Source organism: Sciurus carolinensis, chromosome 9 (genome assembly GCF_902686445.1).
Source record: "Sciurus carolinensis chromosome 9, mSciCar1.2, whole genome shotgun sequence".
Classification (NCBI taxonomy): Eukaryota; Metazoa; Chordata; class Mammalia; order Rodentia; family Sciuridae; genus Sciurus; species Sciurus carolinensis.
The window spans coordinates 85,735,734-85,762,593 of NC_062221.1; the positions used below are offsets into that span (position 1 = coordinate 85,735,734).

The following is a 26,860-nucleotide window of genomic DNA, read 5'->3' on the forward strand; positions in this document are numbered from 1 at the left end:
CATTCCTATCACCATACCCTTTCCCTCCCTTCACTTCCTCTACCTATTCCAATGTAGTTCTATCCTTCCATAGCCTTAAAACTTATTGTGAATTAGCATCCACATATCATAGAAAACATGTGATCATTGATTTTATGGTCTTGAACATCCAACAATCCAGTTTTACCTGTCTTGAGTTAGAAGTACTGGGTGGTAATTCTAATTTCTATCGTTGTACTTATCTTACCTCTTCTATTTAATCAGGATCAGTGTTAGCACTGGCAGTGAGCATTACATCTTTTTTGTCTTGAATTTTTTTATTAATTAATTTTCTACTTGTTTTAATTAGTTGTACATGAAGTAGAATGCATTTATACATTTTGATATTGATTATGGCCTATTATCTCAAATTAACTCAGATTGTCATACTGAAAGTTCTACATTTTCACAGGTGAACAGAAAACTGTTACAAACTTTCAAGGAAAATATAAAATAATATTAGCAAAAGCAGGACATATTGAGTTTGTAGAGTAGCTGTTATCCATGAAACTTATTTTTATAATTCCATATCTTTACACTTTAGTTTGAAGAACATCAACTTGGTGGCATACTCAGATTCCAGGATTTGCATCCCCTGTGATTGAACTTTGGTGAGGGTCATCACAACATTGTGAATGGCATCATGGTGGCAGGAAATGCATGAGGTAGAGCTTGCATGGCAGAAAACTGGGTCGGATCAGTCTTGCTGTTTTTATAACAAGGAACAAATGAGGCCCAGGTGAAGAACTTTACTCCCTTACTGTGGCCTCATCCCCAGTGACTGAATTACCTCACACTAGGCCCCGCCTCTTACAGGTCCTATCACCTCAACATTGTCACACTGAGGATCAAGCCTCCAGTCCTTGGGGGAAAAACTACATCCACATCATCCTAAGCTCCAAATAGCCAACATTGTCAGAGCAGCATGTCGGAGTCTTCAACATGTGTGAGGTGGGAATGGGGATAGGTTGCTGTCAGAAGTCACTGGAAGCAGGTGGAGCCCACATTCCAGAGCCTCTGTGATGTTACACTTGCCATAGTCATGGCACTCAGGGTGTCAACCCAGAAGAGAGATCAGTGGCGCTCATTTGATTGAGAAAAGGCAGGCGTCACCATTTCAGACTCAAGTGTTTATATGCTCCCACCCCAAACATGAATAAGATGTCTGTGACTTTTTGAAATCCTATAGACTTCAATTAGTATGGCTGCAGTCATCATGTTAAGTGGCCTGCATTTCATATATCCATGAGTCTCCAGTGCAAGCTATTAGGTTTCTCTCAAAGGGATTGAGGGATCTTATATCCCGCTACTTTACTGAATTCACTTATGAGATCTAAAAGTTTTCTGGTGGAATTTCCTGGTTCCTCTAAGTATACAATCATATAAGCGATGAATCTTCAGAAAGAGAAATTAGGAAAACTACCCCATTCACAATAGCTTCGAAAAAAATAAAGTATTTGGGAATCAATCTCACAAAAGAGGTGAAAGACCTCTACAATGAGAACTACAGAACACTAAAGAAAGAAATTCAAGAAAACCTTAGAAGATGGAAAGATCTCCCATGTTCTTGGATAGGAAGAATTAATATTGTCAAAATGGCCATACTACCAAAAGTGCTATACAGATTCAATGCAATTCCAATTAAAATCCCAATGATGTACCTTACAGAAATAGAGCAAGCAATTATGAAATTCATCTGGAAGAATAAAAAACCCAGAATAGCTAAAGCAATCCTTGGCAGAAAGAGTGAAGCAGGGGGTATCGCAATACCAGATCTTCAACTCTACTACAAAGCAATAGTAACAAAAACGGCATGGTATTGGTACCAAAATAGAAAGGTGGATCAATGGTACAGAATAGAGGACACGGACACAAACCCAAATAAATACAATTTTCTCATACTAGACAAAGGGGCCAAAAATATGCAATGGAGAAAAGATAGCCTCTTCAACAAATGGTGCTGGGAGAATTGGAAATCCATATGCAACAGAATGAAACTAAACCCATATCTCTCACCATGCACAAAACTAAACTCAAAATGGATTAAGGATCTCGGAATCAGACCAGAGACCTTGCATCTTATAGAAGAAAAAGTAGGTCCAGAGCTTCAACATGTCGGCTTAGGACCAGACTTCCTCAACAGGACTCCCATAGCACAAGAAATAAAAGCAAGAATTAATAACTGGGATAGATTCAAACTAAAAAGCTTTCTCTCAGCAAAGGAAACTATCAGCAATGCAAAGAAAGAGCCTACAGAGTGGGAGAAAATCTTTGCCAATCATACTTCAGATAGAGCGCTAATCTCCAGAATCTATAAAGAACTCAAAAAACTCTACACCAAGAATGTAAATAATCCAATTGACAAATGGGCTAAGGAAATGAATAGACACTTCACAGAAGAAGATGTACAAGCAATCAACAAACATATGGAAAAATGTTCAACATCTCTAGTAATAAGAGAAATGCAAATCAAAACCACCCTAAGATTCCATCTCACCCCAATTAGAATGGCAATTATCAAGAATACAACCAACAACAGGTGTTGGCGAGGATGTGGGGAGAAAGGTACACTCTTACATTGCTGGTGGGGCTGCAAATTAGTGCAGCCACTCTGGAAAGCAGTGTGGAGATTCCTTAGAAAACTTGGAATGGAAACACCATTTGACCCAGCTATCCCACTCCTTGGCCTATACCCAAAGGACTTAAAATCAGCATATTACAGAGATACAGCCACATCAATGTTCATAGCTGCTCAGTTCACAATAGCCAGATTGTGGAACCAACCTAGATGTCCTTCAATTGATGAATGGATAAAGAAAATGTGGTATATATATACAATGGAATATTACTCAGCCATAAAGAATGATAAAATTATGGCATTTGCAGGCAAATGGATGAAACTGGAGAATATCATGCTAAGTGAGATAAGCCAATCTCAAAAAACCAAAGGAAGAATGATATCGCTAATAAGTGGATGATGACACATAATGGGGGTGGGAAGGGTTAGTGTTGGGGTTGGAGTTGGGTTTAGGGAGGGGGGCAGGAATGGAGGAAGGAAGTACTGTATAGATGGAGGGGAAGGGTGGGAGGGGGGGAGGGAAAAAATGGCAGAATGAATCAAACAACATTACCCTATGTAAATTTATGATTACACAAATGGTATGCCTTTACGCCATGTACAAATAGAGAAACAACATGTATCCCATTTGTTTACAATAAAAAGAAAAAAAAAAAAAAAGGGATTGAGGGAAAAATTGACACTGATAGTGCAGAGTCATTGAATGGCATTAACACTAGAAGAGAAGACTGTAAATACACATCCTGACTCTGCACAAAATCAAACTCAATACTAACGTAGGATTTCTGTTCCTTAGTTACACTTGAGATAATTGGAGTAGATTAGCGCTGGTGAGTACCTTGACAGTGCAACTGTGCTTAAATATGTTTTTTCCTTCTAGACACTCTGCTAAATTGTATTCTTAGTAATTCTCGTTTCTCTTTGTTTTCTTCTAAAGAAGTTTCAGTGTCTTGACCTTTGCCTGATTCTTTGCATTTTGGTTTGGTGTCCACTTTAGTGATTTCCCTCCCCAGCTTTTTGGATCTTTTACAGTTTTAATACTACTTTTTGGATAAAATACATTCTTCAGGATAAAAACTCTCCTAATAATTTGCAATCTAATGTAGGAAGTAAATGAAAAAGTGGAAGTATGTAACGTCATTAATATATTTTAATCGCAGCTTGGATTAGTTTATGATTAATTAAAAAAAAGTAAATAAATAAAAGAACCTAATAGTTAAAATGTAATTATGTCATCTGAGCTGAGCTCTCTTATAAAACTATTCCTAGAACTATTAACTCTAGATATTTTGTTTTTGTATCTTAGCAGACGTTGGCTTTTGTGCTCACATCACCTCTGAGCAGAATAAACACACTTCTGTGCTTGGAACACCTTGCTGGATGGTTACAGGGAAAAGTTATGGCCCTAAAGTGGATATCTGGTCTCTGGGTATCATGGCTATTGAGATGGTCAAAGGAGAGCCTCCAAACCTCCAGGAAGGTCCCTCAAGGGTAAGAATATTTTAAAGCCAACTTTTCTGTAAGAAAATACTTTTCCTTAATATGTACGTAGAACTTCCTTCTGTTGTTCATTGGTCAAGAACATAGAATCAAAACTTTATAAAACCTAATCTCTGCCCTTACTTTCAATCTACAAATCATACAACTTCTCAGTTACACAGTTGAAAGTATATACTCAAGAGTGTAGATTTTTATTAGTAAGTGGTATGGTTTCTTGTTTGGAATATCAGTAAGAATAATCTCACCTTTGTTCATAGTTGATGTACCCTAGATGGATACATGTTTTATAAAATATTTTTCTTACTTGTAAGTAGATCTTTTACTTTATTTATTTCTATGTGTTGCTGAGTATGGAACCCAGGGACTTGAGCATGCCAGGCAAGCATCCTAGTGATCCACACCTCCAGCCATAGATGCTTTCACTACAAAGTTAGAGGTACCTTTTCCTACATATCGATGTGCCCTGGATATGGAAATCCTATTATCAACTTTTATCTTCAGCCTCTGAACATCAAGGTCCAGGAATGATGAAAGTGAGATGACACCTCTGAGAAAGGTGTATAACTGACAATGTTCAAGTCCTTTCACAAACAGAATGACTTTAAGCAAATATAAATACTTTAGCTGTTGAGGTGAAGAACTTTGCCCATCTTCCCACCTGTGTTGTGACCCCATATCATTAATTATTAAGCAAATATAAACCAAAACTAGAGAACACCACTTTACACCTCATGACAGACAACAATCAGTGCTGGTGAGAATGTGGGACAATGGGAATTGTTGGCCATGTTCAGTGGTGCACACCTGTAATCCCAGGGAATCTGGAGGCTGAGGTAGGAGGTTTGCAAGATTTAAGACAGCCTGGGGAGCTTCACAAAACTCCTTCTCAAAATAAAGCAGACTGTGGATGTAGCTTAGAGGTAGAACACTTCTGAGTACAACCCCCAGTAGCACAAAAATAAAAATGAAAAAGCAACATTGGAACTCTCATATATTTCTGGTGGGAATTTAAAATAACTGCTTTAGAAACAATTTGACAGTTCCTTAGAATGTTAATATTCAGTTACCACATGACCTAGCATTTTCACTACTAGGTATATATCCAAGAGAATTAAAACCATATGACCATCAAGTGGGAGAGGGTGCTCAATGGTAGAGTGCCCAGCATGCACAAGGCCCAGGGTTCAATCTACAACACTGCCAAAAGGAAAAAGGCAGCAGTAGCACATGTGCACACAAAACTTGCACCAACTATTCATAGCAGTATTATGTAGAAGAGCAAAAAGTGTCAACCACCCAATTAGCTGTCATTTGATGAACAGTGGAATATTATTTGGCCGTAACAGGGAAGGAGGTACTGATGAGTTTGTAACATTGACCCTTGAAAGTATTTGGCTAAGCACAAAAAGGGCAGACAACAGAGGAAATGGGATTTGGATATTCTTTCCTCAATGTTTTTTGCCCCATTGCCAAAGATTCCAGTTCAAGAAAGCAGTTATAATACTTTTCAGGTGATTTATTTAGAATAAGTTTCAGAACAATTTTTAAAAAGCTCTAGTTTCATATATTCATTAAGCCAATATTAAATTTTGTACCTTCCTTTTGCCAGGCAGTATTTAAGATGTTGCCAAGAAAACAAACAAAAATTCCTGCTGTTATAAAACCTATATTCTATTGGATGGAGAGAAACAATAAGGAAATAAGTATAATTCATTAGGAATTGACTCTTTTATGTTTGATATTTTAAAATTTGTTCTAATGAGTTATACAAGAGGGTAAGCATGCATGCTTGATTCAAAATAATTAAACTAAGGAACAAATCCAGATGCCTTTACACACATGAATGGATAAAACAATGAATGTTTTAAATGCTCTTCCTGGTAAGGAGAGAGAGAGAGAGAGGGGTGGGGGGAGAGAGAAAGAGAGAGAGAGAGAGAGCTCTTTAAAAGGGTCTATTTGGAGGGCTTCACTGAGGTGACATGTGAACACAGGATATAAGACAGAAATGCCTATTTACCTAGAGAAGAGCATGCCAGGGAGAAGAAAGAACAGTTACAAAACCCCTGAAGAAGGAAAGTTACAGGTGCCCTCAAAGACCTTTAAGGATTTCAGCATAGTTACATTGCACTGAGCAAACAATGCACAATAAGGTGGTCAGGGAAATGAGGCACTGTGTAGTGCTTTGTGAGTATTCTGACTTTTTATCTAAGATGGGAATTCTGAATTTTACTGTATATGGGGAAACCATTGGAATGTTCTGAGAAGAGTCATAAAATGGTTTCACATATATTTAAGAGGCACACAGGGTTACTTTGTTAAGAAGAATTTCTCAAGGAAGGCAAAGGGAGGAGCAGGAAGACCAATTAGGCAGCTGTTGCAATAAGTCAGGTCAGAAATAACGGTAATATAGATCAGGATGGAATCTTAGAAATGATAAAAAAAATCATTAGATTCTGGATATATTTTTATAGGACAGTCTATGTAAAATAAAAGTAGCAATTGTTCCAAGAGTTTAACCTAAGCAAGGGGAAGGATGAAATGGAAGTTTCCTTAGTTGAGATGGGATGAACTACAGAAGAGTGGAGATGTTTGGAGGTTAGTTGTGAGGTTAGAGGACAACATTTTAATGTATTGAGACATGTTATAGTTAGGACACCAAGTGAGACAGTGAAGTGGATATGTTGGTGAGAGTGTGGGGTATGCAGGTCTAGAATGCATGTTAGATACTAACTTGAGGCTCCGTAGCTACAGATGTTTTCTAAAGCTGGAAGGCAAGATGAGGACACAAGGTCAAGTGGGTTTAGACAAACAAAAGAGAGCTGGCACTCTGAAACAAGTCATATCTAAGAGTTGATGAAGCAGACCTGCAAGGAGACTACCAAGAAATGACAGGAAATATAAATAAAACTAGATAAAGATGTACCTTGAAATCCACAGACAAAAAGTGAGGGAGAGATCAGCTTGGCAGACACTACAGTTACTTCCATTTTGATGAAGACTGAGCCTTGATGAATTTAGATGTAATGTTGGTGAAAACTTGATGAATGGGGACATCTTCTTCCCATCTAAATAATGTAACATAGACCAGATAAATCCCCCTTGCCTGAACTTCCCCTAAAATCCACATTATATAAATCAGTGGTTTTCTAGTCACTGCAACAGACAATGAATGAAGGACAGTGATGTCTGAAACTGAGAATCAACTGAAGTGAACCCTACAACTGCCCTAGTTTCCAGGCCATGTACGGATAGTAATAAGCCAGATGGGGCATTGGTGGAAAAGCTGTGATAGGAGGAAAGCTGAAGCCTCCCAAGCCCTGTGGAGGGCCCCCCTTAAGCATTCAAAGAGAATGGTGTGTAGAACCAATTTTGAGAAGAACTGATGTATAATTATCTGATCAGATTGGAAAGAACTGGGTTGAGGTATACTTCAGTGGCCAATTACATCCTAGCACACACAGAGCTCTCATTTCAAGCTCCATCACTGGAAGCAAACTCAGGTCTGGGGGAGATGGGGCCCCCCCATAGTCCCAGCTAGTTGGAGGGTGAGCTCAAGTCTGGGCAACACACTTAGACCCCCATCTCAGAAAAACTAGATAGGAAAGACAAGAACGTGCCACATCTGCAGGCCCTGGTGTAGTGCCTGTTCCTAATAGCCACTATGGAAAACATTGTCTTTCACAAGATACTGAGTAGAAAACTCACGAAAGCCGTCTCTCAATAATGGGAGATTAATCACCCTTAAATTAAACACTGCTTCATTTCCACCTCACGAATATTAGAAATGAGACCCAAATAGCTTAGAAGTGCATCCAAGAACAAACCTCAACAATATTTGTATGGCCATAACTACAGCCATGATTATACTTAGGCCTCAGAAGAGGCTAGTCTTCAGCATCTTCTGCTGTACCCCAGTGAAATCAGTTAAATTCAATATGTCATCCATCAACTATCAGTAGATCCAGAATCTGACCAAAGATGGGCTGGTCATGTATGAGCTTGACTGTGCATTCCCAGGCTCAATCTGGAAAATCACCTTAGCTTTCAGGAAGGGCAGTTGCCCAATCCAGGCATTGGTGAGAAAGGAATCCTGAATGAGAAGGGTGAATATTGTGCATCAGGTGCTCTCAAGATACCAGGAATCTAAAAAGATCCACATGTATTAGAGCCTGTCCAGAAGATAAAGGGGCATGGCCCAAAACAAAGCAGATTCCAGTACAGCATACCCACAAGATGAAGGTAGATAAGACATGTGAGAATCTTCCCTGAACTGTCTGAGGCCCAATCATCTGAAACAGGGGAGAACACAAGATTTGTGAGGATTACCTTTAGGTGAAGGAAAGAAGAGGAGAATATCAAGATTGTTCAAAGATGAAGAGAGCCAGAAAAAAAGCTCTACCTCCTGTATGGCCCCCATACTATTACAGGTCAGTCATTCAAATAAAAGAAGCCTTTATCTGCCTGGAATACATAGGAGAATTTTTATAGGAGTCCACCAGTGACCAGGAACAACAAGCACTGAGATATCCAAAGTTTTAACAGACAGGCAAAGGGGTAGGAAAACCAAGTTCATCATGAGGAGCAAATATTCAGCTAAAGCCAATCCAGAAATGACACAGATAAGAGAATTAGCATACAAAGTCAGTAAAATAATTTTTATAATTATAACCCAGGTATTAAAGAGTCAAATATTTGGAAGACATATTTTGAAGAGACCCACATTTAACCTAATTTTGTGTTGTGGTTTGGATATGAAGTGTCACTGAAGAGCTCCTGTGTTAATGCAGGACTATTTGTAAGTGAAATGAGAGCATTGGGAGAGTCATCACCAGTCAGACTCTCCTAGTTTGAATGCACTGGGTAGTACCTGTAGGAGTGTGGCTGGATGAGATGGGACCCTGGAGGCTGCCCTCCAAGGGTTCATTTGCCCTGATCTCTGTTTTCTAGTTCTCCCACTCTGTGCTTTCTGGCCACCTTGAGCAGAGCAGCACTCCTTCATCATGACCTCTGTCATGATATTCTGCTTCACCTTGAGCCCACAGCAATGGAATCTGTGCACCATGGACTTAACCTCTGATACTGTGAGCCAAATACCTGTTCCTCTAAGTTTTTCTCTTCAGAAATTTTTGTCCCATTGACACCACACTGAATAGCACATTATGGACAATAATATTTGAGGATGGATTGGTGATAGATTATCGTAGCAACAGAAAGGACCCATAGTGAAGCATGAAGTAGAGGTGAAAAATAATTTTAAATGCAATACAATCAGTGAGCTGGGAAACAGTTTCAAGTGAATTAGTAAATGTGGAATGAAGTTTTGAAAGAAGAAAATGAACCCAGAAATCTACCTTTTCATAGCTAAATAACAACTTTATCAAACACGTGAAAGTTGAATGTACTTCTAACTATATGGGTAAATACATGAATTTTTGTTATGTAAATATCTTTAAAAGTTAAAATTAGTTATATAAAAATAATTACAGTGGAGGCTAGAGATATGCATTTGTGAAATGACAAAATCTTCAGGGCCACGAGAAGAACCCTAGGGGTCTTGTCCTGTGTCACTGGGTGTATCAATTGAAGGTAGAAGGATAGAGTATGATCCTAGAAAGATTCAAACATTAAATAGTAAATAAAGAGTTGTGACTAATAACTAAAATCTGGGGTGAAGATGACAAAGATTTCCTTGCTTTCTGTAGGTTATCTCTTCATATTGTTGATTGTTTCCTTTGCTGAGAAGAAATTATTTAGTTAGAATCCTAACCATTTGTTGATACTTGATTTTATGTCTTGTGCTTTTGGAGACTTGTTAAGGAAATCCAATCCTAAGCAAATATGGTGAAGATTTGGGCCTGTTTTTTCTTTTATTAGAAGAAGGGCCTCCGTTCTATGCCTAAATCTTTGATCCCCATTGAGTTGAGACTTGTGCAAGGTGAGAGATAGGGTATTATTTTCATTTTGTTACATATGGATTTTCAAATTTCCTAACACCATTTATTGAATAGGCTATTTTCTCTAGTGAATATTTTTTGAACTTTTGTCTAGTATGAGATGAGTGTATTTATGTGCTTATATCTCTGTGTCCTCTATTCTGTACCACTGATTTTCATGTCTCTTTTATTGTCAGCACTACACTGTTTTTGTTAGTATAGCTCTGTATTATAATATAAGGTCTGGTGTTGTGATGCCTCCTGCTTCACCTATCTTGCTAAGTATGGCTTTGGCCATTCTGGATATCTTATTTTTCTAGTAAATTTCACAACAGATTTAGATGTCAAAGACTCTCCTGTTTAAATTACCAGATTAAGCGTGTAATAATCAGTTCTAAGTGGCTATAGAATTCAAAGTTCAAAGTGTACAGTGTAATTGCATATTATCAACACAGCAGAGGCATAATTGCCAATCAAAACCAGAAAGTACCTGGGAAATTAAAGAGAACATATTCTCCTGCAATTTAAATCCTCCAGCATGGAATGAAGATCAAATCAGGAAAAGAAAGAATTAGTGAAACTTCCTAAAATATGGTTCAGAAAGTTAAGATTATTTAGAATACTAAATATGGTACTGAAGATAATATAAAAGCATACAAATCATGGTAGACAGATGTTATTTAAAGTACCATATTCAAGCATGAGAAGATCATAGTGTAGAATAAGCACAGAGTTTCCAGTATGAATTAGGCAAGTAGATTATAAAATTAAAGAAAAATATCTTCAAGCTGAACTGATAAAATAATTCATAACTCAGCAAACCATGTAGAAACTATATGGGAACTAAGAAAAAAATCTTAAAATCAACTAGACATTAAAAGAACTATATTTCAAAGGACAGAAATAGGAGTTATCCCCATTAAAAAATATCACTAATGGAAACCAGAAGGCAGTAGACTAATATATTTAAGTTATAAAGCTTTAGTAACAGAAATATGAGATTCCTGTGTTTTTTAAAATTGTCTTGACATATAAGTATAATAAAGAATAAGGTGGAATACAGGAGTGTTTATGTTAGAGTGTGTGCCTAGTTCAACACCCAGCACCTCAAAGAAAAACAAAGCAAAAAATAAAGAGAAAAATCAAGCCATTTTAAAAAAAAAGGTTAAAGAATGTGTCACCAAAAATATGTCATTAAGGGATACCAGATTTGGATCTGCTTCAGGAAAATCTTTGTCTATCCTATACTTAAATGATAGTAGATTACCAAAAAAATTAAAAAAAAATCTAAGAGACTTCTGAATTTGTACTGTGAATAGAGGAAGATGAAATTTCAAAGGCAAATTCACATATAAGAGGAAGATGTATCTGCATAACAGGTAAATATTTAAAGAATACTTATAATAGAATAGCAACATTTAATTTGGAGAGAAAAAAGGATAAAATGAAAATACTGTTTAACTATGCATAACTATAACATCATTATTGGAGATGAAGTTTTCTTAAATCTGTGGAGGAGTAGTATGGAAGTAACAAATGCTTGTTATAATTTTAAGTGTATAAACTTAAACAGGTTAAAAGAAATAGAGAATATTTGAAAATCTAATAAAAATGAGAAATAGAGAAGCAGACAATTTTCTTATTGTGACTTTTACAAGTTTGTTGTATATGTTGGGTAAAAGCAGTATCTTTAGAAAATAATCTTAACCAGTGTATGTATGGTCTTTATCTCTACATATCTTTTCTGGAGCACAAATTTTAAATTCCAATGAAATCTAGCTTAATAAATCTTTTACATGTGTACTTTTGTTGAATTACATAGAAAGTCATTGTCAAACCCAAGGTTTTCTCATTTTTCTCTTAGGTTTTATCTTCTAAGAGTTTTATAATTTTGCACATATGCCTGGGATCCATTTTGAGTTGATTTTTGGGAAGGTCAAAAAATCTAAGTCTAGATTCATTTTTTAGCATATGAATGTCCAGTGGTTCCAGCACCATGTATTGAAAACATCTCTTTACTTCATTGTGTTGCATTGCTCCTGTGTCAATGACTAGGTAACTACATTTACATAGGTATACTTCTGAAGCATCTCTCCATTTCATGGATTCATTTGTGTCTTGATTTTCCAGTGCTCTATTCTCTTGATGATGTGGCTGGATGGTAAGTCTTGAAGTCAAGTGCTATCAGTCCACCAGCTTTGTTCTTCTCAATATTTCATGGTTTATTAGAAGTATTTTGTGTTTTCATAAAGCCTTTAGAATCACTTTGTCAGTATCCACAATATGACTTACTAAGAACATGTTTGGGATTGCACTGAGTCTATAGATTAAATTGGGAAGAACTAAGATCTTGAAAGAATGAGTCTTCCTCTCCATGAAGATGGACTATCTTCCTAGTTATTTAGTACTTCTTTGATTTTGTTGATCAGATTTTGTTATTCTATTGTGATCTTATATAGACTTTGTTAGGTTTATACCTGAGTGTTTCATTTTGAAGGTGTTAATATAAAGGGAATTGTGTTTTAATTTTTATTTGAAGTTCAGAGTGAGAAAGAATGTGAGCACAGATGCTGTGGAATGAGGGATATAATGGATGACTTGGTCTTAAAACTAGCTTCACTCTCTTCTCTGCCATTGCCCTTGACCAGGTTGTTTTGAAATCTTGCATGTTTGAGAAGACAACAGGATCAAAGTATGGGAAAAGGCTTTAGTTTTTGGTATAATAATAATAAGATGAAAAATGCCATGATTATGGTGACTGTGTTTTGAACTATTTATTCATTGTAATGGTTTAACTTTCCATGTAATATGCCCATAAAACTAAGGTTGCCTTATTCATTTATGTGTCATCTTTATTACACTAATGTAAATTATACGTGGGATTATTCTCTCACTCCCTAGTTTGTATGCTGTATACTGCTAGGTCAGTGAATTTGTGGACTTAAGGAGTAGATCAACTCCATCAAATGCTTTTGAGGCATTGAGGCATTGATTTGTCAGTAGGAAAGCCACATCTGACCTTGTCAACGCAGTTTTGAAGGAGTAGGCGGTGGATTCAGGAAGTGAAACTGAAGAAGTGTTGAAAGGTAACCTTTATGCAAGGAGAAGATACATAAAAGCCACTTCCGTTTGAAGACCACAATATAATACAAGCCTGTAGCCGGTGGACCATGAGGGATTCCAGGATGTGATTTTATTTATTTATTTTGGTACTATGGATTAAACCGAGGGGCACTTAAACACTGAGCTACATCACCAGACCTTTTGTTATTTTTATTTAGAGATGGTGTCTGGCTAAGTTGCTTACAACCTCAACAAATTGCTGAGGTTGGTTTTGAACTTGTGATCTTACTGCCTCATCCCATGTTCTTGGGATTATAGGCATATGCCACCATGCCCTGCTACTTGTTTTATTTTAATGGAAATCAAAGAACACAATTCTTTTACTGATCCTGTAGAGAGAGAAAATTTTATTTCGTGGATATTCAGACTCCATCTTTTGCAATTCTGAACTCATCTTAATCCCCCATCATTCCCCTCCCTGGAGAACATCCTACCTGTACTCTTATGTCTACCTATCTTGATACCATCCCCAAATCAATTTGGAGAACATTCACCCTGGTTTCCTAAACCAAAAGTCACTTAGATATACTGTATTATTTTGCCTCAAGGTGTTAGTGTAGCTTCTATTTTTTATTGTATCATTGATATCTAAATTAATTTCATTATGATCTGATAGAATTCAAGATAATATCTCCAATCCTTTGGTTTTACTAAGAGTTCCTTTGTTGGATAAGATATGGTCTATGTTAGGGAAGGATCCATAGGCTCCCGAGAAGAAATTGTATTTGCTCATTCATGGATAAAATATTCTATATATATCTGTTAACTGTCAATTTTTGATTGTATTATTTAGTTCTATACTTTCTGCATTTAGCTTTTTTTGGAAGATCAATGCAGTAATGAGAGAGGTATGATAAATCCATCTGGTTTAACTGTTTGTTGTCTATTTGACTCTTGAAACAGAAAGTTTTGTTTGATATATATAGAAGATGCCTTATGCAATATGGAATGTCCTTTTTTGTCCCTTTTGATTGACTTTGACTTAATGTCCACTATATTGGATATGAAGATAGAAACCTCTGTTTCTTTACACAATGCAGTTGAGTGATACAATTTTTCCCATGCTCTTACCTTCACTCTCTGGATATATTTGCTTATGAAGTGAGTGACTTCGAGACATCATATTGTTGAGTCTTGTTTTTCATCCAATCTGTCATTCAATGTCTTTTGACTGATGAGTTTAGGTCATTAACATTCAAGGTGATTATTGAGATATAAGTTGTATTTCTTGTCTTTTGGGTTTATTTCTAGTTTTTAATTTGACTTACTTTCTCTTCCTTGATAATTCCTTTGGTATAGTTTTTTCTTTGTTGGTTTTCACTTTTTTATCCCATTTGACCTTCATGGAATATTTTGTTGGGAATGTTCTATAGTGCATGCTTTCTAGTTCTGAATTCTCCTAACATTTTTTTAATCATGGAAGATTTTTATTTATCCTTCAAATCTGAAGGTTAATTTTGCTGGAAACAAAATTCTAGGTTGTCATCCATTTCTTTTTTGTTTTTTTTTTTTTTCATATCAGGACCTCCTATCTTTGTGTGTCTGGGTAGAAAAATGACCTGAGGTTTGATTTTGTTTCCCCTTATATGTAATATGATTTTTTTCTCCCATAATCTTTAAGATTCTATCCTTATATTCTATGTCAGGCATTCTCCTTATAATGTGCTTTGAGCGGGTCTGCTGTAGTTTTGTACAGTTGGCACTCTGCAAGCCTTGTGTATTTTATTTTCCATTTCATTCTTTAGGTTTCAGAACTTTTCTGATACAATTTCATTGAAACTTTTGTGTAGTTTGTGTATTCCTTTGGTTTCAACCTCTATGCCCTCATCTATCCTGCTATATCTTAAGTTTTGTATTTTCACGTTATCCAAGATTTCTTGGAAGTTCTGTTCATGGTCTCTCAACATCTTCTCTCCATGGTCAATTTGATTTTTAAGATGATAAGTTTTGTCTTCATTGCCTAAGAATCTGTCTTCCATGTCGTCTAATCTGTTGGTCATGCTTTCCAGTGCATTTTTAATTTGGTTTATTGATTGCATCGTTCCAGTGTTATGGCTTGATTTTCAGAATCTCTATCTCTTTATTGAAGTCATTGGGAGGAAATTGCTTAAAATATGGCATGACCGTTTAATGGTCCACTAGGTCATTTTGAATGGATTTAGGGGGAAACCCATAATGTATCGCTGGGCATAGTGGAGCAGACTGTGAATATCTATTTCTTGTTTTGGAGATGGCATAGCATAGAAGTTAACAGTTGGTCCTCCAGTCATGTAAACTCCCTAAGAAACTTAGTTCTAATCTGTGCTGGTTAGGTGTCTCTAAGCTTCATTTGTAGAGAAGAGATACTATCTTGTGTTGCTGTTGTTAGTTCTGGGGATTGAACGCAGGGCCTCCACGTGCTAGGCAAGTCAATTTCATTGTAGGATTATATAATACATGGAAACATTGATTTGGGGCTGGATATATAGTTCATTGTGAAGTATTTTTCTAGGATATGTGAGATCCTGTGTGCAAAACGTGGCATTTCAAGCAAAATCCCATTCATTTAGCTGGGCATGGTGGAACACATCTGTAATCCCACCAAGTCAGGAGGCTGAGTTAGGAGAATTGCAAGTTTTCAGGCACCCTCAGCAATTTAGTTTATTTCCTTAAATCAAAAGGACTGGGGAGTTAGGTCAGTGGTAAGTTGCCTCTTGGTTCAATCCCCCTGTACTCAAAAAACAAATACATATATAAAGTGTTTTTGAATCATATGATTATGATCTTTGAATCTGTCTGATTTTGCTCCACAATTTCTTTTTGAAGTACACTAACAATGCTCTTTCCTCTATTGCTTGAGATCAAATGAACATCTTGAATTTTTAATGTTACTAAGTTCTAGAAAATGTTCTGTAAATTTAGAAAGAATTAGTGAAATTTAGAATGAAGTTTTTGAAATTTCTGATGAATTTCATTTTAACAACTAAATCAAGTTCAAAATGGATTGAATAAGAATAAAAAATTGAAAATTATACTAATATTTTGAACATGGTAATAGATGTCATATATTGAATAATTAAGAATGAATGAATAATACCTATATATAGAGGCAAGTATCACAAATCCAGGTGAATTAATTAATTAATTAATTAATTAATTTGATTATTTATGTTACTGGGGCCTGAACCCAGAGGCACCTTACCACTGTGATGCTTCCAAGGACAGTATACAGGCATGTGCCACCATGCTTAGCCAGGTATATTGCAAATTAATAAAGCAATTTGCAGAGAAATACAGAAATTCAATCACTACAACTATAGAAAAGTGCTTGTAAAGGATGCACATGAAACAGGATAAACACCAGATACAGGTAACCGTGGGTGGAGGAAGAATGTCATAGGAAAGGGCGTACCCAGAATTCTTGGGCTTATTTGCAGTTCTGTTTCTTCAGCAGGGCTCTGTATTCCTTAGTGTATATTATTCTTTCTTTTATCTTTTTTCCCAATATTTTTGTAGGTTTGAATTATCTCAAGTAAAAGTTTTAGCCACAAGAATATCCTCCTCTTTTCCTTTCCTTGTTTTGTTTCTAAGAATCTAAATTCTGGGGATCCGTGTCTTATGGAAGCCCTACTTCCTCTCTGTTCAAAGAAAGAAATAAACTGTCATTTTACTCTTCAAACAAAGATTCTAAATCTTAAGTGTTATTTGATCCTTTTTCAGTTGTGAGACGGGTAAAGTCTTCAGATATTATAAATGACAGTGATTTATAAATTTTAACTCTGATTGTGTCTTAAACCCTTGGCTTTCTGGTAGAGTTTTTGCTGCTACTGATGGGTCTCTGGGAAAGAAGGTAGCAACATTTTTTTATCTAGACATATAGCTACTTTCAGTTAGGAGAAAACCTAGATAAAGCTAACCATGACCAATAGAAATATATTTTTAAAGTTGTATATGTTGTAGGAATTCATCTATATAATTTTATAGCCATTCTCACTTTAGGGTGAACAAAGAAGGAATTATGTCATGAACAAGCAAATACTAAAAAAAATATTTTCCCAAGATGCAGTAAAAGGAGGATGAGTTCCTGGCACTGGACTGATCCTAGAATGGTAAATCCACTTCAAATCAATCTCAAAAATATTTAGGGTGTGTGTGGTGTAAAAATAGTGTGTATGTAAAAATACTTATTTTTGGCAGTTATGCTCTCACTACATATAACTTATGTTACTACAATTTATTAACTGGTCAGTGTTGGTTATTCTCTAAGAGAATGAGCAAAACCATTGTTTTTATTCAATTCTATTTGCATTATAGGTTGCCATCAAATGGATGAACTTACAGAGAGAGCCATGGAAGGAACTGATCGTTAATGAGATCTGGGTGATGAAGGAATTAAGGAATCCAAATAGAGTAAATTTCATAGTCAGGTAAATATGTTTGAAGTTCTTTTAAACACTGGGATAAAAATGTGGAAATTTGAAATCTCATAGTTTGATTGATGCTGGCTACTTCTAAGTGCCAATATTGAGGAGTAAACTTAAGGGAGAAAGAGGAGAGGTGAAAATAGCATATTCCAGGTGAGAAGGTGCTTTTGTGACAAGGACATTACTTGGTAAGTGAGAGAAGAGAGAGAAATGAAGGACATTGTTGGTGGTGTGAATATTCATTTCAAATGATCAGAAGCAGAAATGAAATATTAAGGAATGGTCAACTGGGATTCACGTCTTAACCCACAGAGGTGACTAGCACACAATTCTGAAACATTTAGGTTAGTTTTATTTCAAATGCTGTTCTTCATGGGCAAATTGTATATGTCTATCAAAAGATCCTTTAGGCTGAGTGCAGTGATGCATACCAGTAATCCCAGTGGCTGGGAAGGCTGAGGCAAGAGGATCATGAACTCAATGCCAGCTTCAACAAGAAAGCAAGCTGCTAAGCAAATCAGGGAGGTCCTGTCTCTAAATGAAATTCAAAATGGAGCTGAGGATGTATCTCAGTGTTCCAATTCTCCCGAGTTCTATCCCTGGTATGCGCCCTGCTCAAACAAAACTCATGTAATTTAGAAATTGATATTTACAAACAATGAAAGACAGAATGGAAAATAAGTATATTATTCAATGTTTGTAAAAAGTGTTCATATTTATGAACAAAAGTTGACCAGTAATTAATGATACTAGTGGTTGTATTAAAGGGTAATACATTATTTTCTTCCACTCAACAAATTGTTTAGGATGGAGAAATAATAAAATAATTTGAGACTTTAGCTCTAAAAATGGGGACTGCATTTATAGAAATAAACTTTTCAGGTACACTTTTCTTTTTTTCAAATAATATTTTATGTCAGCTAAGAATGCTTGTTAAGATCAGCCATATTTTTGGAATACATAGAACTTGACTTCAGATGCTGATTCTTTCACTTATGTGACCTTAGATGAGCTACTTAACTTTCAAGCCTCTATCTCCGTATCTGCAAAAGAAGACCAATAATTACTATGTGATAGGGTAATTGTGGTTGGGAACCTCCTATGTATACACCTTAACAATTTTTATGGGCAAACTATGATGTAAAAATCATAATGAATATCACAATGAATCCTGAGTACTTGTTTGTGCTGTTACATAATAACTTTCTAGTTTTCTTCTTTGGTCTCCAACTATCAGTTCTCTAGAGTTCTTCTTATGGTGCTTAACATTTGAACTCTTGAACATAGAAAGTATCAGATATTTAGAAAAATAAACATTTGAATATGCTTTTCATGGTCTACTTTTAGTTACCTGTTAGGAGATGATTTGCTTGTAGTCATGGAGTCCCTCTCTGGTGGGCCACTTATTTTTATTGTCACAGAAACACATATGGAGGAAGCACAGATTTCTGCTGTGTGCAGAGAGGTACATTTTCTTTCATTTTGGATAAGGTAGGATGATGTGTGGTTAGCAAGAGATGAATAAACAAAAGTTTTGTGCACAGGCCATTTTTATTATACACATTCTCTGCAAGGTATCTCATGTTGTGTTATCTCAAATGAGAGTTTGAGGGTTTTATGTGTAGGATACCTTGGACATGAGGAATAGACCCTTATTTATTTTTTTGTGGTACTGGGAATTGAAAGCAGATACTCTCTACCACTGAGCTACATCCCCAGCCCTTTTTATCTTTTTCTATTTGAGACAGACTCTGAAGTTGCCTAGGCTGATCTGGAACTTGTAATCCTCCTACCTCTACCTGTGTTGGAGATGGAATTACAGGCATGCCTGGTTAAGGCCTTTGAAGAACTCAATTCACAGGTCAATCTCATTGTAGACACCACAATAGTTTACCATCCAGACAGGGCAAATTGAGAATAAATGGGGGTGCTATTAAAAATATGCCACTCAGTCAGGTGTGGTGGTATATGCCTGTCATCCCAGTGACTCAGGAGGCTGAGGCAGGAGGATCACAAGTTCAAGACCTGCCTCAGCAATGTAGCAAGGCCCTAAGCAACTTAGTGAGACCCTATCTCAAAATAAAAACTAAAAATTGTTTTTGGTGTAAGTGTGTGGTAAAATCTCTCTGCGATACATTCCCAGTATCCCTTCCTTCACCTCACCTTCCCTCCCCCTTCAATATTGGAAACAAGAACTATCATAAACAATATAAGACACACGTTTTAATGTGATAGCATTGTGTCTGCTTCTGGCTCTATTTAGTTCACAGAAGGTGAAGAAATTGTTGTTTCCTTATATTTTTTAATGAATATCTAGATGTACTGTTTGCTAATGTTAGTAGAATTTTCCAAATTGCCTGAGTTGTAGCCAGTGTTTCATCTGTCTGTCTGTAACTTTTTTCTATATAGAAGACTCAGGTTAATGGTTTGCTTATTGTCATGGAACCTGATACGACTTGTCTTATGTCACAGGGATCACTGTCATAAGTGACAAAATTAGAAAATTTATGGGAGACTACTCTATAATTCATACTGAATTATAAAATATGTGTAATACCTAGTGAAATTGTTTTTATTAAGGCAATATTATTTGAAAATATAATTCTGAATTGTGTTCCACCTAATGGTTAAAGGAAGAATTCAGAACTCTTTCATAGTTCTGAATATTATAACCCTTAACAAAGTATATTTAATCCCTTAAAACCTAATCAAAATCTTACAAGAATTTTTCTGTTTATTCTTAATTTGTTTTCCTCATTTTTTTCATAGTTGATATAAAATCAATTTTAGGAGTTGTTCTAATGGCATTTACTTGTGTCTTCTTTGATGTGCCAAAATATTTACATTGTGACAAGTTTATTTCTACTTCTTGGAACAGCAGTTTTCTGTGGCTTTATTTGTTTCAAGAGTCTGATTAAATGCCTGGTAAAATTAATATGATGATATCATTTATATCTATTTTTCTTTGTATTACACTAGAATATTTTGAATGAGATTTTTAGTAGTTAGAAATAATGTGCACTTTGTTGTTCTACTCAGATGGTAATAAGAATAAAAATACAGCTACCTTATCCCAAATATATCATTTATCCTTTAGTTTATATTCAGAAACTGTAGAGCAAAGAATAATGTAAAATCTCATCTTATTTTCATATTTAAGGAAGGGAAAAATTTATTCTTACTTTTTAAAAAAATTTTACATTTAAATGGACACAATAACATCATTCCATCTATTTACCTTTAATTGTGGTGTTTTATAGTTTGTTATTTTGTTTTGTTAGCTTCAGTTCTGGGCATCAGACCTAGGGTCTCACACATGCTAGGCAAGTGCTCTACCACTGAGCTCTAGCCCTAGCATATACTTTCATTTATGGTGTCAGTTTGTGAATATAGGTTGACATAAAATCTGAATGCAACCAGATCATCCTCGTTAATACCTGCTTCTCTCAGTAGTTCACATTGGTTAGACTTCTTAGTCCCTCAGATTTCATGAGCAAATAACTGCAAGTTTATTCTCTAGTGTTGAAGGAATTTCTAAAGAATTTATTTTATTTACCATGTACTTTGTAATATTAGGAATCTAAACCTGAAAAGGCCTAGAAGTTATATGGACTCATCCATCATTTTAAAGAGATCACTGAAGACTAAGTTTTAAAAATCCGTGGCACAGCCTGGGGCTGTAACTCAGTGGTAGACTATTTGCCTAGCACACACAATGCTCTGGGTTTGAGACTCAGCACTGAAAACAATAGAAAGAAAGAAAGAAAGAAAGAAAGAAAGAAAGAAAGAAAGAAAGAAAGAAAGAAAGAAAGAATCAGTGATGATGTGATTGAGCTGGGCAACTGGCAGATATATGCAGACTTACTTGCTGAGGACACACAAGGATCATTTGAGGCCATTCTGGCCAGCACAGAAAAAAAAAAAATCACTGGGAAAAAAAGGGACTAAGAAAGAGATTATCTAATAATATCTCTAGATTGTTCAGTCTCTGAACTTTAGCCTCTGAATATCAAGGTCCAGAAAAGAGGAAAGCAAGCTCACAATTCTGAGAAAGGTGCATAGCAGGTAGTATTCAAGTAAATGCTCTAGCAGTAGAGGTGAAGAACTTCACCCATCGCCCCATGTCTGTTGTGACCCCACGTAATTAGTAAATAAGGAAATATAAACCAAAACCAAAGAACACCACCTTACATCTTATGTCAGACAATAATCAGTGCTGATGAGAATGTGGGAAAATTGGAATTCTAGACCAGGTTCAGTGGTGCACACCTCTAATCCCAGGAACTTGGGAGGCTGAGGGAGGAGGATTGCAAGATTGAAGTGAAAGAAAGAAGGCTGTGGATGTCGCTTAGAGGAAGAACACTCCTGAGTTCAATTCCTAGTACTACAAAAATAAAAATGAAAAAAAAAAAAAAGATTGGAACACTAATATATTGCTGGTGGAAATTTGAAATATTGCACTGCTTTAGAAACAATGACAGTTCCTTAGAAAGTTATTATTCAGTTACCACATGACCTAGCAATTTCACTGCTAGGTACATATCCAAGAGAATGAAAAGCATATGTCCATGGAGTAGGAGAGGTAGCTCAATGGTAGAGTACCCAGTATGCACAAGGCCCTGGGTTCAATCCACAACACTGCAAAAGGAAAAAGGCAGTCATAGCACATGTGCTCACAAAACTTGCACCAAGGGTCCATAGAAGTGTTATGTAGAAGAGCAAAAGGTGGCAACCATCCAATTTGCTGTCATTTGATAAAGAGCAGAATATTATTTGGCTGTAAAAGGGATGGAGGTACCGATGAGTGTATAACATTGACCCTTGAACATATTAGGCTAAACAAAAAAAAAAGCCAGACAACAGAGGAAATTGGATTTAGATATTTTTTTCCTGAATGCTTTTTGCCCCATTGCCAAAGATTGCAGTTCAAGTAAGCAGTTATAATACTTTTCAGGTAATTAATTTAGAATACTTCTCAGAACAATTTTCCAAAGCCTCTAGTTTCTTACATTCATTAGCCAATATAAAATTTTGTACGTGACTTGTGCTAGGCTGTGTTTAAATTGCTAACTAGAGAACCAAGAAAAATTTCTACTGTTGTAGGACACACGTTCTACTGGAAGGGGAGAAAGAATAAGAAAAATACAAATAATACTTTAGGAATGGATGCTTGTTTAACTTTGATTATTTTAAATTTGTTCTAATCAGTTATACATGAGGATAGAAAGCATGCTCAATTCAAGATTGTTAAAAGAAAGAAGCCAACTGAGATGTCCTTACACAGAGTACTGGATAAAGCAATGGATGCTTTCAATGCTCTTCCTGGTAAGGAGAGAGAGAGTGAGAGAGAGAAAGTCAGTCAGGGGTTTGCTTTTAAAAGGGTGCTTTTGGAGGGCTTCACTAAGGCAACACATGGACGTGGGATGTAAGAGAGTGATGCGTATTTAACTAGAGAAGAGCATTTCCTGGTGCATTCAAAGATCTTTAAGGATTTCAGCAGAGTTACAGTGCATTTAGCAAAAAATGTGCATTAAGTTCGTCAGGGAAATGAGGCACTGTGCAGTGCTTTGTGAGGATTCTGACTTTGTATCTAAGATTGGAATTCTGACTTTTACTCTAATATGGGGAAACCATAGGAAAGTTCTTAGAAGAGGCATAAAATGTTCTCACTTCAATTTTAAGAGGCACACACTGGTCACTTTGTTGAGAAGAAATTCTCAAGGAAGGCGAAGGCAGAAGCAGGAAGACCAATTAGGCAGCTATTGCAATAAGTCAGATAAGAAATGACAGTGATGTAGACCTGGATGGAATCAAGGAGGTGATAAAAAAAATCATTAGATTCTGGATGTATTTTGAAAGGAAAGTCTATGTAAAAGAAGCATTGTGGATAGTTCCAGGAGATTATCCTAAGCAAGGTGAAGGATGAAATTGAGGTTTGCCTTAGTTGATACAGGAAGCACTGCAGGAGGAATGGAGGGGTTGGGAGGTTAGTTGTGAGGTCAGTGGACAACATGATAATGTATTTAGACATGTTAAGGTTAGGACACCTAGTGAGATGGTCAAGTGGATATGTTGATGAGAGTGTGGGGTCTGCAGGTCTGGGATCCAGGTTAGAGGTATTAACTTGAGGCTCCTAAGGTACAGATATTTTCTAAAGTTTTAAGACAAGTTGAGGACACAAGATCAGGTGGGTATAGACAGACATAAAGATAGCTGACACTCTGACACAGGTTTATATCTGAGAGTTGAAGCAGACCATCAAGGAGACTAAGAAGGAATCACTGGAAATACAAATAAAACTAGATGAAGACATACCTTGAAATCCACAGGCAAAAATGAGGGAGAGATCATCTTGAGAGACACTACAGTTATTTCAATTAAGATGAAGACTGAGCCTTGATCTATTTAGATGTACACTTGATGAATAAGGATATCTGCTTCCAATCAAAATAAAGTAACATGGACCAGATTAAACCCCCTTGCCCGAACATCCCATAGAAATCAGATTATATGAATAAGTGGTTTTCTAGACACTGTGTCAGACAATGAATGAAGGACAGTGATGTTTGAAAGTGAGTAACAACTGAAGTGAACCCTGCAACTGTCCCCGTTTCCAGGCCATGTAGAGATTGTGATTATTTTTAAATGGTTATAGAATTCAAAGTTCAAAATATACAATGAAATTACCTATTATCAGAACAGAAAAGGCATCATTACAAACAGAAAGTACCTGAGAAATTAAAGAGATCATATGCTGCTGCAATTTACATCCTCCAGTGTGGAATGAAGATTAAATCAGAAACAGGGAAGGAAAGAATTAGTAAATGAATTGAAGACCAAACTAAGGAAACTTCGTAAAATATGGTTCAAAAAGACAAAATTATTCAGAATGCTAAATATGGTGCTAATGATCATACAAAAGAGTATAGAGCATTGTAGACAGATGCTATTAAAAGTACCAAATTGAAGCCTGAGAAGATCATAAAATAGAATAAGCAGAGCTTCCATTATGAATTAGGCAACAGGATTATAAAATTAAAGTACAATATCTTCAAGCTGAACTGATAAAATAATTCATAATTTAGCAAATGAATTTGAAAGTAAATTAGAAGTAAGAAGAAGAATCTTAAAAATAGATAGACATAAAAAGCTGACCATTTCAAAGGACAGTAATAGGAGTACTCACCAAAAAATATCATTAATGGAATTAATTAATGATGGCAGTAGAGGAATATTTTTAAGTTATAAAACATTAGTGCCAGAAATATGAGATTACTGTGTTTTTTAATAGTCTTGACATATAAGTATAATAAGGAATAAGGTGGACTTCAGGAGTGTTTATGTTAGAGTGTGTGCATAGATCAACACCCAGCACCTCAATGAAAATCGAAGAAACCTAAAGGACATGAACAAAATCAAGCCATTTCAAAAAACATGTTAAAGAAAGTAACACCAAAAATTTGTCATGAAGAAATTCCACCTCTGGTTCTGATTCTCCCTTGGGAGAAGTCTGTGTCTGTCCTATCCTTTAAACCAAACTGTGTTTCCAGAAAAGAAATTCATTAATAGACTTCAGAGAATGTGCTGTAGATAAAAATGAAATGAAATTTCAAAGGGAAATTCACATATAAGAAGAAGATGTATCTGTAGAACAAGTAAATATTTAAAGAATAGTTAGCTAAAAATAGTAATATTTTATTTGGATCTAAAAAAAGATAAAACAAAAATACTCTTTAATAATGCATCAAAGATGATAACATCATTATTGGAGATGAAGTTTCCTTATATCTTTGGAGGAGTAGTATGGAAATAATAAATGCATTATAATTTAAGGGGATAAACACAAACAGATTAGATGAAATACAGAATATTTGAAAATCTAAAAGGAGAACTGGAGCAGAAGAAGTCAGTTTTCCTATTGTGATTTTTACAAATTTGTTGTATATTTTGGGTCAAACTTGTGTCTTTTGAAAACAATGTCACCTCATCTGTGATTTCTTTTTATCTCTATATTATCTTTTTCTGCTCTCTCTCGATGATGTGGCTGGATAATAATTCTTGAAGTCAGGTGATATCAGTCTTCCAAATTTGTTCTTCTCAATGTTGCATTGTTTATTATGAGTCTTTTGTGTTTTCATACAGACTTTAGAATCACTTTGTCAATATCCACAATGTAACTTACTAAGAACTTATTTGGATTGCATTGAGTCTATAAGTTACATTGAGAAGAACTAAGATCTTGAAATGATTGAGTCTTCCTCTCCATGAAGATGGATCATCTGCCCAGTAATTTAGTTCTTGTTTGATTTTGTTGATCAGATTATGTTTTTCTATTGTAGATCTTATATAGACTTTGATAGGTTTATACCTGAGTATTTCATTTTGGGAGTGCTAATATGAAAGGAATTGTGTTTTAATTTTTATGTGGAGTTCAGGGTGAGAAAAAATGTAAGCATAAATGCTTTGGAATAATGGAAATAATGGGTGACTTTGTCATAAAACTAGCTTCATTTTCTTCTCTGCCATTGCCCTTGACCAATTTGTTTTGATATCTTGGCATCTTTGAGAAGACAACAGGGTCAAAGTAAAGGCAAAGGCTTTAGTTTTTGGTATAATAATAATAAGATGAAAAATGCCATGCCTTTGGTGATTGTGGTTTTGAACTATCCATTGTAATAGTTTAACTTTTCATCTAAAAGGCCCATAAATGCATGGTTGCATTATTCATTAAAGTGTTCTCTTTATTACACTAATGTAAATTACATGTCATATTATGCTCTCACTTTCTAGTTCTTATGCTGTATACTACTAAGTCAGTGAATTTGTGGACTTACAGAGTCGATCGTCTCCATCAAATGCTCCTGAGGAACTGAGAACAGAAATTGACCGTTTGATTTGTCAGTAGGAAAGCCACATCTGACCCTTGTCAAAGCAGTTTTGAAGGAGTGGGTGGTAGAGTCAGGAAGTGAAACTGAAGAAGTGTTAAATAGTAGTTTGTACAAGTAGAAGATACATAAAAGTCACTTAGCTGTGAAGACCACAATAAAATAGAAGCCTGTTACAGGTGCACAATGAGGGATTCTGGGAGGTGATTTTATTTATTTATTTTGGTACTGGGGATTAAATCGAGGGGCACTTAAACACTGAGCTACATAGCCAGACTCTTCGTTATTTAATTAGAAATGGGATCCTTCTAAGTTGCATACAGCCTCACCAAATTGCTGAGGCTGACTTTGATCTTGTGATCTTCCTGCCTCACCTCCTAAATTGGTGGGATTACAGGCATATGCCACCATGCCCTCCTA

At 35.8% G+C, this 26,860-nt stretch overlaps 1 protein-coding gene across 1 annotated transcript in view; it reads left to right on the top strand.

The window, feature by feature from the left end:
* The window catches only part of LOC124993680 (serine/threonine-protein kinase PAK 2-like), a 255,555-nt gene that overhangs the window by 158,908 nt on the left and 69,787 nt on the right, over window positions 1–26,860 (top strand). Inside the window, 1 exon segment of the mRNA XM_047565498.1 lies at window positions 3,903–4,087. Coding sequence (XP_047421454.1) covers window positions 3,903–4,087 — 185 coding nt within the window.